The sequence below is a fragment of the Achroia grisella genome, unplaced genomic scaffold (genome assembly GCF_030625045.1).
Source record: "Achroia grisella isolate CSIRO2021 unplaced genomic scaffold, CSIRO_AGI_Agris_v1 utg947, whole genome shotgun sequence".
Taxonomy (NCBI): domain Eukaryota; kingdom Metazoa; phylum Arthropoda; class Insecta; order Lepidoptera; family Pyralidae; genus Achroia; species Achroia grisella.
This window is the reverse complement of record NW_026713071.1, coordinates 1,430,043-1,445,804: the sequence shown is the minus strand read 5'-3', so window position 1 is coordinate 1,445,804 and position 15,762 is coordinate 1,430,043. Positions and strand designations below refer to the sequence as shown.

Here is a 15,762-nt window from a genome sequence, read left to right as displayed (position 1 = left end):
CATTCGCGGGTACAGCTAGTATTACATATGTTTACAATAAAATTTTCTGTAATTTCAACAAATATAATTCTTTATTGCATAAGATATATTAGACGGATAAAAATTAACAAAGTAATAAGTTACAAAAATAATATGGAAGAGTGTGAAATAGAGTATGAAAGTTTGTGCAAGAGAAGGTACGAGATAGCTACAATAATAAATGCACTAGCAATACCATAAAAAAATATAGGCATATGTTATTCTGATGCATAAGCTATATTACTGTAAAGTTTCATCAAAATCCGTTCAGTAGTTTTTGTGTGAAAGAGTAACAAACATCCATACTTACAAACTTTCGCATTTATAATATTATTAAGAGAATGTGACTCTGTTTGTTACCTTTTCATTACTAACGGCTGAATAGATCCTAAAGAAATGTGCCGTGAAAATACTTTATATCGCGAGGATGATCACAGACTAACTATGTCATGCAATTAAAATTGTTCACAGATTTATGAAGTCATGAACATAACAGTTTACGGTTGATAAACCGTAAATTGTTATGTTCATGTCTTCACTGCCGGTTGGTTACTATTTTTACACGCAGCTTCCAAAATACCACCAATTTATGTCGTACATCATCACTATAGTACTAATATATACTACTCGCTCCGGTTTCGCCCAGGTGTACATGTATTATACATATAAACCTTCCTCATGAAAGTGATTCGGATTTTGAAGCGGTTTTTTTCAATAGATAGAATAGATAGAATCTATCTATTGAAAAAAAACCGCATCAAAATCCGTTGCGTAGTTTTAAAGATTTAAGCATACATAGGGACGGACAGACAGCGACAGCGACTTTGTTTTATACTATGTAATGATATACTACTGAACAGCTGTTTTGTACCAAATGAAATCTAAATATCCATAATCATGTACATTAGAGACACTTATGATAAATCAGATCTACCGTCAGTTCGTTTAGTAGTTTGAGCCGAAAAAATACTTAATAGATTTATATTATTTTGTTTAATTCCGTTGAAATTAGTATATATGAGACCACAAGTATTCAGTGCGGAAACTTGGCTACCATTACCTTAGCAACCTTAGCAATATAGGTGTTTACTCAAAAAGGTTCGGAATTTGATCAACATTAGAGAAGGTCGTAAAAGTAATCAATACATATTCCGCACTGAATATTTGATATTTCACACATGCTAAATGTAGTGGAATTAAACAAAATAAATATAAATTCACCAATTCATTAAGTAGTAAATGGAATGCGAAATATCACCTAATTCGATAAAATATACCGAAAAGAACTAACAAGAAACGAATCGTCTTTTGTGTGCATTCTGGGCATTTAGTCAGGACAAAAGATTGGAAAATCACTAAATCAAATTCAAATTTAAAAATCATTTATTCATGTAGGACATTTTAGCCGCTTCAATTTTTTTATATTCCAAATTTTTTCGTTACCGTCCAGTTCAGTATATAGATCCAGTTGAGAAGAACTGGCATGACACTCAATTGAATTACTTTTTTTTAAAAAGCCTGTCTATTTACAATGTATATAGATGTCTAAGTCTAACATTAAATGAAAAACCTGTGCATGAACAACTACTGCCGTGCACGCTCGTCATTCAAGTAATCGTTTAGTGAGTAATAGGCTTTGCTTAGCAAATATGATTTAAACCAACCATTTTTGGGATCTCTATATGTATATATAGAACTCAAACAATACACACAATCATACTCGTGAACACAACGCAGAAGTATGTACAATTTGTAGATAAAAATAATTTAATGATAAAATTAAAAAAAAATCTTTGCTGTTCCGAGACTTTAATGAAATAATCTTTGACATCGACACTGCACCTGATCGATGACTAATTGATTTGATCAGCTGATTACCATTAATGCAATTAACTTTTGGGTTCCGTTACAATAGTATTATAGGGTTCCGTACCCGATTAGATTGCATTTGTTTATTTATATGTGGATTATGATTGTTGTAACATTCATGTTAGATACATTTCTCTGCGTGAAGGCTAATCGGCGTAGATAATATTAATTATTATATATAATAGTAATAATATTATATTATTACTATTATTAGGCTAAGGAAGTAGATATTTGTTGATTCGTTTAGGTATAAAACAAACAATATCTGCGTAATCTGCTTACATATTTTCATTAATCTCTTTAGTTGTTGATACGATACGATTCCAATGTTTCCCTTGATCTGCTTGTTATACCTGTATCTTAGTCTTCCCTTTCTCCTTTATTCCTTCTATTTTTCCATCGACAATTATTCATAAGTTCATAGTGTCGTATCACAGGGTTGTAATCTAGTGCCCCAAAATTTTCTTCCGCCTATTTTCAATAATATTTATCATCTGTCTCTTTTCTTTAATTATTTGCAGTAAATACTTCTTCATTTTTTATTTTTGTCTTTTTAAAAAATTCTTGCGAGTGTAAATTCTATTCTTTAAACCATTGCAGTACTCCTTCATATCTTATATTAGAATAGAATAGAAAATCCTTTATTCAAATAAACTTAATTTAGGCATTTATTGAATAGTCATAAAATTTGTTGTAATCTACCCCTCATTTGGAAAGATGTTTCATCACAAGAAGAACGAGCAAGAAACTGTGTGTGTTGCTTTTTTAAATAAACCTTGTAAGTTCACATTTTTCAAGTCGAAACGTGTGAATACAAACTATTATTTTTCTAACAAATTTTATACGAATGAAAAAATCTCGGGACTCTAGTAAGAGGTCGTGACCGTGGTGGTACAGCGTGAGAAATTCATGTTTGCGGTCAAGTAACAATAATTGTGCAATAGTTTAGTGGATCAGGACGGCGGGCTGCGGCGGCGCAGCCTAGCTATTTGCCTGAAAGCACCACGCCTGGCTAATTGTCTGCTCATATTTCCTGTGATGGATCGGTGGTTTGCGTTTATCTTCTTTTTGTGTCTCATCGGAATTGGCGGTAAGTACCTCTTCATTATATTTAAAGTGTGATTAATATAACTAATCTTATTTAATTAGCTGTCTGATAACATACGAACTCTTTCTGGAATATATTTAGAAGAAAACTTCAGGAATGGAGTTTCCAAGTGTTTCTACTCAAAGAGTTTATGGTAACCTAAAATGATAAATCAAACCTGACGACATTTAGATTTCCATACAAATTGATATATACAATAATTAATAATTATATAAACAATCAATAATTTAATACCTAAAGATTAATTACTTTAAGATTTGTACGCTTGATTTATCAAGCAGATTTTGCATGGGCTGCGTTTTCAATATCATATATGTTATGTACCCAAAATCTTTACATTATTATTATTGTTGTTGTCTTATTTAATTATTATTATTATTGAATTAATAAGTGTATTTTTTACACATGATTGTCACCTAGTAGTTTATATATGTTCATAATTTATTGTTCAACGACGTCTATATTTATTTTCTTAACTTTTTATAATTTTATTTCTTACACATTTCCATGTATGATACATGTAAAAATGTATCAAAATTTGTTTCGCGCTTTAGAAAGACATAACAAGAGTCTGTGATATCATTATAGTATTTTTAGATTTAAAAATTGTTTATTCAAAAGCAAATTTTTTAACACTAAACATTCTTTGGATCGTTATATAATTAATCGTTATATGGTCTAATCATTTTTATGATAATCACAAATATTTGATATTTTAGAGCTCCAAGAGGCAGCAGAATGTTGTTCAGATGACAGTCAGGTTACAGAGGATGAGCAACAAGATCTCCAAGATCTCGAGTTAGAGGCTATATGTCCGGAACTGAGCGGCCAGATAATTGGTGGACGCCCTAGTTCCGTAGCTCGACATCCTTACCAGGTCTCTATGGTGATAAATGGAAACTCCTTCTGTGGTGGCTTCATCATCAGCAGGACTCGTGTGATGACAGCAGCTCATTGTGTGCAGAAGTAAGTTGCAGTTACTGTCTAATTTAAATTAAATTTTAAAATTGATATTGCACCTGCACTGTCTCAAGTTCTGTTTCACAGTAACTTTCTTTCTTGAGGTATCTTTGGTTTTGTGTTTGGTTTGTTTTGCTTGTAGAGCCTTCAACATAATTAATGTTTTATTATTATTTAATAACACTTATAGTAATACTACCAGTAACTGATAAGTGTTGTTTATGTCTATTTCATCAGTTTGATATTTAATATTCGTTATTACAAGTCTGGCCCATGTAAGTCTAAGTATTATATCCCCTGGAGCTGGTTGCATAAATTCGAGCAGAAAGTATGCTGTGCATTTATTTAGAATATCTATACATATAAATAAAATTGGAGTGTCTGTTTGTAATATTGAAATTACCGGGTTTTACTACATGCGGTACATATACCAAAATAACATTTTTTAGAATTTTTGTCTGTCTGTCTGTAGGTCTGTTTGTTCCGGCTAATCTCTGAAATGGCGGGACCGATTTTGACTGGACTTTTTTTGGCAGGAAGCTGATGTAATAAGGAGTACCTTAGGCTACTTTTATTTTAGAATAATTCTTTTATTTTAGAAAAATAAATTTAAATTCCTCGCGGACGAAGTCGCGGGAACAACTAGTCATCTATATAATTCTTCCAGAGTGAAGAAACATTCAGATATCTATATATCAACTCAAAGTTTCTATTTATTTGGTATTGATCTGTAGTCAACGAACCTAGTTTGTTATTTTATCTTCTATATATTTCGCTATATACTTAGCGGTATGTTCACTGCACAATGTTTTTTCACGACTTGAATCTAGAATCACTTAGAAGTGACAATCTTCGATGAATAACAAGCTTTATATATGTATATATCTGCATAATATATGTTTAAAATTACCTTATATCCGAATATGCAATACTCTCTGTGTAGGCTAAGATATTTTTATATTCAGATTCTGAATGTATTTTGGCTATTTAAGGTAGTTTAAAAATTACTGATCTTTTAATTTCTTTTAAGATTTAAAGTCCATATTACACACGACGTGTACGACTCTGAGCGAATATTTATCTCCAACGTAGAGTTTACGATGAGCATTGGTGTCTATTTTCCCAAGTCATGTCTCTATTTTCTTGTGCACATTCCATCCATTTTAATGAAGTCGAATATACAGGTTGCTTTCTCGAGATATAGGTACATCTACGCGATACAGTTTATCACACACGACGACATATATTTAGTGTTTTTTGGGAGCAAAAGTTTACGGGGCTCACCTCTGTAACAACTCCCATTACATCGCTGAATATTTAAGATTACTGCAAAAAAACCCATCCGTTCCAGTGTACTTAGGATTTTTCTTATTCTAAGCACTAAAGTTTACTGCCGTAACGAAAATAAAAGTCCGTGACCTAACTCGGTGCAATAAAACCTTTCTTTTTATGTCCACAGCAGAATACGGCTACAGCAAAAGGTTTGTTAATAAAAAAAAGATGCGAAATTAAATTTATATTGATTTAAGCAGCAATTGCAAGCCGTCTTACAGCTATGATGGCCAAATTTTATATTTAATTTTTTGGGATTTAGTAAATAGAAAATGGAAATGGACGAAAAAATACTATTATTGAAAGTAGTTTATAATTTTGTTTAACACCATTAAACTTGCATTCTATACGTTTGTAGGTTGGTTCTACTTACTCTATATATCATCTGTATGTGACACACAACAATTATGTATAGTTGCGACAATTAACGTAACATTAGACTCTTCGTTAAGACACGGACTATGGATACGAAGCCGGTTATTAAAGATTTTACCCAAGCGTTTAAAAATGCACTTATCGTTATTAACGGTTAATTAACCGCATTATATGTTTAACCCTTTGAATTGGAGCTAGAATCCAAAAACTAAAGATAAATTAACTTTATAAAAGAAGTCTAAACTAGGAATTCTAAAAACAAACCCTTCTCAATTAGAGGGGATGGGGATTGTTAGTAATGTGGACTAATGATCCCATTGCTAGCAATGTACCATGTCAGATCGACCTCCACGCGGTTCCCTCTGTAAACCATTGTGATACATTCCCGGTGAATTTGTCACGTTGGGCTAACTGATCTGACCTCATGCTCATCTTATCATCCTCTACTGGTGCCCCGCCATCGTAAAACGTTAGCGCAGGCGGGTGCACAATTCCATTATCATCCTTTAAAAAAAAACCCTTCTCAATTCTAGGTACTTACTTAGATACATCTGAATGAACTATTTTAATAGATACTTATGAAAAGTATTTTAAAATCCCAGAGCATATAGGTGTTCCATCATTAAGACCTAATTTATTCCTAAGCTGGAAGAAAACATTCAATAAAATACAGATTTTTACTGCTTTTTCTATGTCGCAGTAGGATAATTAACCGTTAACAACCACATTTTAAAAATAGCTAAACATAGATTAGTTTAAATAACGGTAGCTAACGGGTATTTTACAATACTATACACAGGACACAGGAACCTGAAATCCGTATAGTTGGTAACCCTACTTGCAGCTGAAACGTTTACAAAACAAACTCATTAAGCGACTGTTATTTCGAACATAAATTGTCTATTGACGAGTTTCTTAGATCTCACGAATTTCTTTGTACAGCGTTCGAAAAATTACGGTCTCTCGCTGCTTTTGTTACGTGATTAATTTTCAATTGGGCCAATTGTATTTTTCACAGAAAGAGAAGTCGACAATTAAATTGATATAAAAATAATGACTGCGTTTAATGAAGATTATTTCTATGAGTATACCTATAGGTAGACCTGTAAGTAGACTATAGGAATAATTTTCGCCTTCAATGGAGATTCCTTCCATACCTATAGTTGTTGTACTATAGGAATAATTTTGGATAAAATTGATTACAAAATGCTAAAATATGTGATTTTAATTAATGTATTTGATAGCGGTGTAGTGGTTTAGCACATCGTTTTACTTCCGATGGTCACTGCTTCGATTTCTTGCACGATACAAATGTTTGTATTCATGATTATGATTGTTTCTATCGGTCTGAGTGTTTACTATGTGTATTATGTATTTTGTTTGGGCTATTGTCAGGTACTTTAGACAGACACTTTTCAAAGTTCGCTATCTAGCCCCGTCAGGGACAAGAATTGAAGAATATTCTTAGGACCGATGGTTTTTATCTTCTCAGGATAGCATCTATGCTTTCCAAAGAAGATATTTTGGTTATGCATGAGTGGCCTACAACCACGTTTAGAGGTGTTTCCTCTTCTTCTTGGCAAAATCTGCAGATTTTTGTTGAGCATATTGTGTATGTATTTACAAAAAATGTATCTACATATGTATTTACATTAGTTGTCCTCATAACACGAGCTCTGCTTATTTTGGAATTAGGTGACGCTGTGTAAATTGTCATCTACACTCGCCCTCTATCCTCCAGTGAAGCTGTAAAGGCCAGCTGCGGCCAAGAGCATAAGAGTAGTCCGAAAAAAAAATTACAGACTACAATATTCCATTTTGGGGTTGTTAGTAACTAGTTGGACTGATGATCCTATTGCTAGCAATGTACCATATCAGGTTGACCTCCATGCGGTTTCCCCTGGAAACCATCGTGATAAATTCTTGGTGAATGTGTCACGATGGGCTAACTGACCTGACCTCATGCTCATCTTATCATCCTCCACTGGTGCCCCACCAGCGTAAACCGTTAGCGTAGGCGGGTATACCTATATATTAACACATTAACTGATTCCTTTATCATTCCATTATCATCCATAAAAAAGTTACTCCATTTTAGATTATGGTTGGCAACCGTAGTCGTGTTATTGTAAAATTATGTACATTAAACTGGGAAAGTAACGTTTCATAGTGGACAGAATTATGCAAATGCATTCGTGGGCCTTTTGACGGGTCGTGCCACGTACTCGCTGCGACACGAGACCCTGACCTCGTGGCTTTTTCTGTCATTGAAACATTATGCACGGTTACGTAGCAGCAAAAATCCTTTATTTGTAACCATTTGTAATTGATTCAAATGGAAATTATTTGCGAGGTTGATTTTTTTCTCGGATTAACTATGAAATAATGTATACATTTGATACACGAATGAGAAGAACTTACCATTCTGAAAGTTGACGACCTCGGTGGTCTAGCGGTCTAGCACACCGCTTTACGTCCGATGGTCATGGGTTCGATTCCTCGCACGGCACAAACATTTGTATTCATGAGTATGATTGTTTGTATTCATCTGGGTGTTTTCTATGTATGTATTGACGAAAAAAAATTATCTATATGTATTTGTAACAGTTCTTGTTACAGCTTTTGTTACTAGTATCTAGTAACAAAAGCTTTAGCTAGCTTAACTTGGGATAGAAGGCGCTGTATGAATAGTCCTGAGGTTATTATTATTTTTTTTTTGTTTTTTTTCCCAGTTTTTGCTGGTTTTTATTATTATTATTATAAATTCTCCGTGCTGGTCCTGGGTCTATCGTGTGGCAGAGAGGGTAACTCCAAGCTGTTCTCAGGTACTTGTGACCTGAGTGTAGGTTTAAAAGGTCCCTTTGCCGTAACGTACGTTATCACCTTTGCTCGGGTTTCTCATAGTGCCCAACCAAATCTGTTAGTGCAGCTTTGGATACACGTTCTAGTAAAGAATTTACTGCAGTTCTAGACAGGCCTAGATCTAATAAAAGGTTATTTAAATTTGTACTCTTATTGTTTTAATGAGACTCATTTACACGGTGTAATTTTATGTTTTGGCTGATGTAATACGTAAGACTTTATTGTCATTTACATATGTTTTTTTTTCATCAGTATCTTTACCGTCCGACAGAAATATTATCGTCAGAATTTCAAATACATTTTTAAATTTATATATATGTATGTATAAAATTCGTTACGATTAACCTTATGTACAGTATTACATAGCATACACAAAATTTTCCAGAAGTACTATACTTCTAGAAAATTTTGTTAATGCTGTACATCCATAATTTTTTTTTATAAATTGTATATACGTGATATGTCTAAAATAAAATAATATATACCATTCTTTATTTCTTTCATTCTTGGTTATTTCTCTCTTCATTTCTTTTTCTTACTTGCTGTTTCTTTACTTTCTGTAAACGATAATATCGCTTTTTGCTTAACACATTTAGGTAACGTTCTTTGTAAATTTTCTTCTATTTATTTGCTTGTCCTCATCACTTCTGTTCTCCAGCACATCACCTGCTGCTATTCGCCTGCGAGTAGGCAGCACGCGGCGTGATTCCGGCGGCAGGATTGTCAGGGTTTCAAACGTGACAGTGCATCCTCAGTACGGAAGACCAGAGTTCGACAATGATATAGCGGTACTTCAACTTGCACAGCCGTTGACTTTAAGTCCTGCTGTTAATGCTATACGGTTACCGCAAGTTGGAGAGGCTGTTCCTTTGGTGAGGCTAACTGTTACTGGCTGGGGGCTGACTGCGGTTGGTATTTTGTCTAATATTTTTAAACATTTGGTACACATTATTAATATAGTTATACGGGTTTTAATAATTTTAAGGTAAATAAAGGTATTTATTTACCTCTCTCCACTAATTTCTCCAGTAGCGACCAAGGTAGCCCTTGTCGAAACGTCGAGAGACCAATTTTAAACACTGACATATACAACGTTATTGGCTTTTAAATGTCTATCAACAAAACGATTAGAGAAATAATTAATCTTTATTCAAATAAACTTAATATTTAAAAACTTTTGAAAAATCATATTTTTTTTATTCTACTACTCATTTAGAATTGCAAAAAGAATGAGAAGGAACTCGCCTGTTGCTCTTATAGATAATAATTGTGAATAGTCTTACTAATATTATAAACCCCAAAAGTTTGTGAGTATGGGTGGATACATAGATAGATAGATGTTTGTGACTTTTTACGCAAAAACAACTGAACGGATTTTGATGAAACTTTGCACTAATATAGCTTTATATATCGGATTAATATATTTGCTATAAATTTCACGCGGGTAAAAGCGGGCACAGTTAGTTAAATATAAATTGTCGTTAGACTTGGCTAATGTGCTCTCAATTTGTAGCCGCGAGGTCGAAGGATTCCAAGGATCATGATGGAAGCTCAGGTGCCAGTTGTACCACATTGGCTGTGCAGACTATCATATGGTGACGCCCTCACCGGCAACATGTTCTGCGGTGGACACTTCCTCATTGGAGGAGTATCATCTTGTCAGGTAGTCAACTGCATTTCCACCGACTTTAACCTTTTGAGTGCTACGGGTTTTTGTTAAGGTATGCCTAAAATGCCAAGTAAAATCGTTGTTTTTAATGTCATATAGGGTATATCCTTTCCTGCAAAAAATTTTGAATTTGAATTTGAATTGAATTCTGTATTATCTTTAAAAAATTGTCGAATTATAATCATAATGGTCCCTGTGGATCGCTAGACGGCAACTGATTTTGGGAGCGCGATCTTCGACATTGTGACGGTCAAAAAGGTTGATAATAGTGTTTTGCATATATTTAAACGATATTCTTGCTAATCATGAATATTCATTAATATAGTAATCAGTTCTGGCGATTTAGCACACCGCCTTAATTCCGATGGTCGCGGGTTCGATTCCTCGCACGGTGCAAATATTGATATTTATGAGTAACAAACTCATGTTTCGCTCTGGATGACTTCAAATATATTATGTGTGTATTTCCAAAAAAATGTATCTGAGTATAATATTTCTATCAGTTGTTTTGTACCCATAACACAAGCTCTGCTTAGCTGGCGTCTAGATGGCGCTCTGTGAATAGTTCAGGGATATTATAATTATTATTTCTAATTTTTTTTTTGTTATTACTATATAATTAATAATAACTTTTTTGCATATCATTGTAAATTCTGGCCTAGCTATTTTTTCAGTAAATAATGATTGCACGTAATTTTAAACCCTTCTCATATATATTCAAAGTTTTGTATCGCCTACAGGGAGACTCTGGAGGACCAGCAGTATTTCGAGGAACAGCATATGGAGTGGTATCATTTGCTAGAGGCTGTGCACTGCCTCTATCACCAACAGTCTTCACCAATATAGCATCCCTGAGAGACTGGGTGACACAAAATGCAGGAGTCTAAAACAAGAACAACTAAAATGGAATCCTGATTAAAACAGCAACTAAAACTATATCTGTCTTATTTTTGCTTATGCCATTACTAACTAGTTGAAAGAGATAGAATGTACTAATGCCAATTTGGAATTTCACGTATAGTCTAGTACTGATTTCGAGTTCGCGTTGGTTAATTCAGTGTTCTCTGATCTATTAATAACTTCATAAGTCAAAATGTGACAACTATATAGACTTAGCTGCGATGCTCACCAGTGTTCTATATAACTTCTTGTTTTTAATCTAAAACCAATCCTATGTGTAATAAAATTTGGTTCATTTTGCATTGAACTTGTCTGTGATATAAATAAAATTGTTCGCTCTGTTACGTTATACTTTCGTATTATATTTATTGTTATTTTTTTAATAAAGTGTTTTTTATCAATATAATGTTTTTGTATTATATATATAGATTTCTCGTTGCTAATGGGTGTTAACTCTAGGAATATCTGCATTTACTTTTTCTTCTAAATACATTAATATTAAAAGATTTAAGGTCATGTACAAACTAGTTGGTAGTCGCAGTTACAATATCTGCCACTGATTCTTATGTAGAAATGTCCCATAATGATTACTATATTACGATATAAGTGCGAGGCGGAATTTGAGCTCGAGCCGATAGCACGGGCGTAAAACAGCCGAGTGTGTTAAATACGCACACATATTTAAAAAACTTACTTGAGGAAACAGAATAAAGAAATATGATATTATATTTTATTACTCGACCATAAAACTGTGATGCACACTGTTGCATTTCTGCCGTTTTACTTTTTATATCAGTTCGCTACCAACTGCCTATCTCCGCGCGGTGGGCACTTCGAAGATTTGAAAAAAAAAGCAAATATTGGTTATGTAATATAACTATATAACTTCACTATTTGAGTTTATAACGCACGCGTGCTTTATGATCTGCTGGATATGTCGGAAACCAGTGAAATTAAATTCACTTTACGAATGAGTCATGAGTGTGTAGAATAAAAAAAAATCTTAAAAAATCTAAATATCTTTTTAAAATTATAAACTTATGCGATAGGTTACAAAACCGATCGCTTCTAAATTTGAAATACGACGATTTCTATCTGGCTATGTTTTCCAATAATTTTGATTCATTTGAAATCGTTTTGATGTTGCTTTGATAACATATTACTGTGCAATTACACGCAATCGTTGAATGTTAACGAGATTTTAGATTAATTGAGAGTCTATAGTTGTTTATGGTTAAAATATGACAAGAACTAGTGAATGAAGAAGTTATGAAAACCATGTTTAATCTACCGCTCATTCGGAAAGCTTTCTCATCACATAAAGAATCTGCAAGAAACTTGTCTGTTTCTACTCTCTTTTAAACAATCCTTAGGTATAAGTTCACATTTCGAAATTTCACAAGTCGAAACGTGTGAATACAAACTACCAACCAGCACTAATTTATTTAGGTTCAAATATAAAAACACAATAAGATTAAATCAGTCGTAGTGAGATCCCTACAAGCAGCACTCGTTCACGAGTATGACGGATGAGCCAACCATCACTGCGCTCGATCATTTTTCTTTTAGTGAGGTTTTTACAAAAGCTTTTACATTTATTTACATGCAAATCTGGATGTACTGTAACTGATGGTGGATAGATTTAAAAAAATATATTTATGAAATAAAAATGCAATATTTCGATAATGTCTCTGTTGATTTGAATTTTATTCTGTTTTTCGACATTCTTTTTTATTATATTTTGCAGACACATCGCATATATTTGTAGGCTGCCAGTTAAATTTACTTTTTATGTAGAATTCTACAGTAACCTACCTGATTAGACAAATTCTGTTAGATGGATTTTGAGAGCAATTATTACGATTACTCGCGGAATCCATGGATCGCTTGGATTTCGTGGAAAAAATGTTTGGTATTACAAGGAGTTAGGTTAACATCTACGCCTATTTTCTACCCTGGTAAGCAAGCAATGTAGTGTTTATTGAAATCATCCCTAGATATCGTCGTGGTTGATTCTTGATGTATTAATTGATGAAATGATTTAAGTCTATTCTCACCATGTCATATTTCGCGAATCTCTGTGTTGCTATTTATATTATCTGTGCTATTACTAAACTATTTACGGTGCTGCGATTGTTGGTTTACCATTATCATCCTTAAAAACGGTTGACTGTATCGTAACTTGTACTAATGTTAATAAACTTCTATTATATAAATATATTGAAACTATGTATATGTTTAGCGGTTTAGCACATTGATTTATTTTCGATGGTCACGGATTCGATTCCTCGCACTGTGCAAACATTTGTATTCATGAGTATGATTGTTTGTATTGGTCTGAGTGTTTTCTATGTATATTATGTGTGTTTTTACAAATATACATTTAAGTTTTTCTATCAGTTCTCTTGTCACAATAACACAAGCTGTTTAGCTTGGGACTAGATGGCACTGTGTGAATTATCTTCTGTATTATTATATTATTAACAGTATTATTTCTCGTTTTCAGGTATATGAAATGTTCTTAATTGGTTATCAATTTCGGGTGCTATCACCAATCTTCACCATCCACTGGGGGCTCCAAGCACGGAGGTCCCGCCCTCTTTGGAGGGAGAAACAGAATGAAAAGAATCGGAAGCACTTTGAAACCTTCAAGAGGGAGTTATTCGCGAGGTATCGAAGAGATCCCCTTCATCTTTTAAGGAAACCACCTCAGGCCAAGAAAACATAGGCATCGCAAGGCCGTGCGACTAGTCTTGCCGGCCTGTTAAGTTTGTCAATATTTGTCAGATGTTTCTGACATCGGGTGGACTTTTAAAGTATTGTGAACCTTATGCCGTTGTGATAAGTATAGTAGTGTCGAATTGAGAAAGATACCTATATCATAGTATATATTATATTGTAAACTCGCAGTAGTAAAAGAATGAAGTGGGAATGCTATGGACAACAAAAGTGTTGTCCTTTTTCTGTAAATAATTATCTTTTTTAAGACACTGTTGTAATTTTATTAAATTATAAATTGTTTATGTTTAAATAAAATGATACATTAGTCCAGTCATTATAGTAAGTTCACCTCGGAATTCGAGATACCCAGCTGTAAATCTGTAAATACTTGTCTACTGACACCCTAAAAGTTGTCTCAAAACCTACATATGGTAGAGTATGCGCAACTATTAAATTTCAATGTCAAAAGTCAACAAAATCGATTTTTTTTGTAAATATTTGATGAGATTCTTACAAAATTTAAGCTTAAATGACTAGACTACATTTATTATATAGGACATGACTGAATATTGAATTTACTTCTGTTATTCATTATTATTTATCAATATCAAAGATATCATTCTTGCAATGAGTTTATAATATATACTATATTTTGAGATTTTAGTCATAAGTACACTTTATACAGATACACTTGTATATTACAAAGAAGAAATAATTATATTTATGTCAGTTCAATCTATTTTAATAACAAGACAGATGATTCAATCAAATTTTATATTTATACATATTTTGATTTAGTACAATAGTCAATATTGCAACGGTTTTGATATTTTTTTTTGTAAATAACGGAGTTTTTCTTTCATATATGTAGATCCGATATAAAATTATTATTGTCAGGTTTTTATTGAAGGAATTATGAAAACTATCTATTTACTTATTGTTTATCTGGATTGTTCTACAATATATTGTTAGATATTTGTAATACTGTTTCAGTAAATAATTTTTGTTAGAATTTTTCCCTAACAATAATAATAATTTTATGGGGATTATTAGAATATTATTCTAAATAGATCTACACATTTTTTATATATTTATTTTCTTCTTCTTACTTGTTATATAATTATTATTTCATAAATACATTATTACACTGTTATGCACTCGCCTAAGCATTGTTAGATATTGTAATAAATAATTGTTGTAGAAATAAACTGTTGTAAATTTCAGGCTTTCATTAAAGTTACGCATTAGATGACTGTCATGATAAACGTCATCCGTATCATGAAGGTTAGATGCCGAGGTATAATGATCGTATTATTAACTAACTATTATTTATATTATATATGTCTTTACAAAAAAAATTAAGCATTCAGATGTTGTCGCCCAAAGTAAAGTTCTGTTTATTTTGGATCTATCTCATGCTATGTGAATTGTTCTAAGTTATCATTATTTTTTCTAACAATAATATAATGTAAACTTATATTTCCCGGGTTATTATTTGATTCAAATGATGGTTACGAAGTACCTACTTTTCTTCATTATAATACCTTAATTGAAATTATTGGTGTTCATGTAAATTTAACACAGTTCAGGTTTAATATCGTAATCACAGATAACATAAGAATTAAACAATAAACTGTAGCGAGGAAGAAGACTCGAGTTTCAGCCGAAATTTATTAATTTATTTTTAGTTTATTAATGTTGCATTTATACGTAACAATAAATTAATTTTAAACAATGTAACAAAAACGAATACTAAACTCATTTCACAGTTGCTTAGAATTGTACACATTATATAAACGGGACTATTCGACTCGCCTCGCCTTGACTTGACTCGACTCGACTCAATCAGACTATCGAACTTTATCGACTCGAAGTTTCGGGAGCTCATAGATAATACATTTCGTTTATTATTCGTTTATTTAATGTATACAATTGCATAATATACAGA

General features: G+C 32.7%; 1 protein-coding gene across 2 annotated transcripts in view; it reads left to right on the top strand.

The window, feature by feature from the left end:
- The window catches only part of LOC131854094 (beta-1,4-glucuronyltransferase 1-like), a 32,609-nt gene extending 18,538 nt beyond the window's left edge, over nt 1–14,071 (top strand). Inside the window, exon 4 of one of the 2 annotated variants that reach the window (XM_059205216.1) lies at nt 13,600–14,071. In XM_059205216.1, the coding sequence (XP_059061199.1) occupies nt 13,600–13,821 (222 nt within the window). In that variant the 3' untranslated portion in view covers nt 13,822–14,071. Of the gene's footprint in view, nt 1–9,182; nt 9,316–13,599 lie in introns of those variants that run through there. The other variant, XM_059205217.1, reaches the window with a different exon arrangement.
- The last annotated feature ends 1,691 nt before the right edge of the window (nt 14,072–15,762 follow it).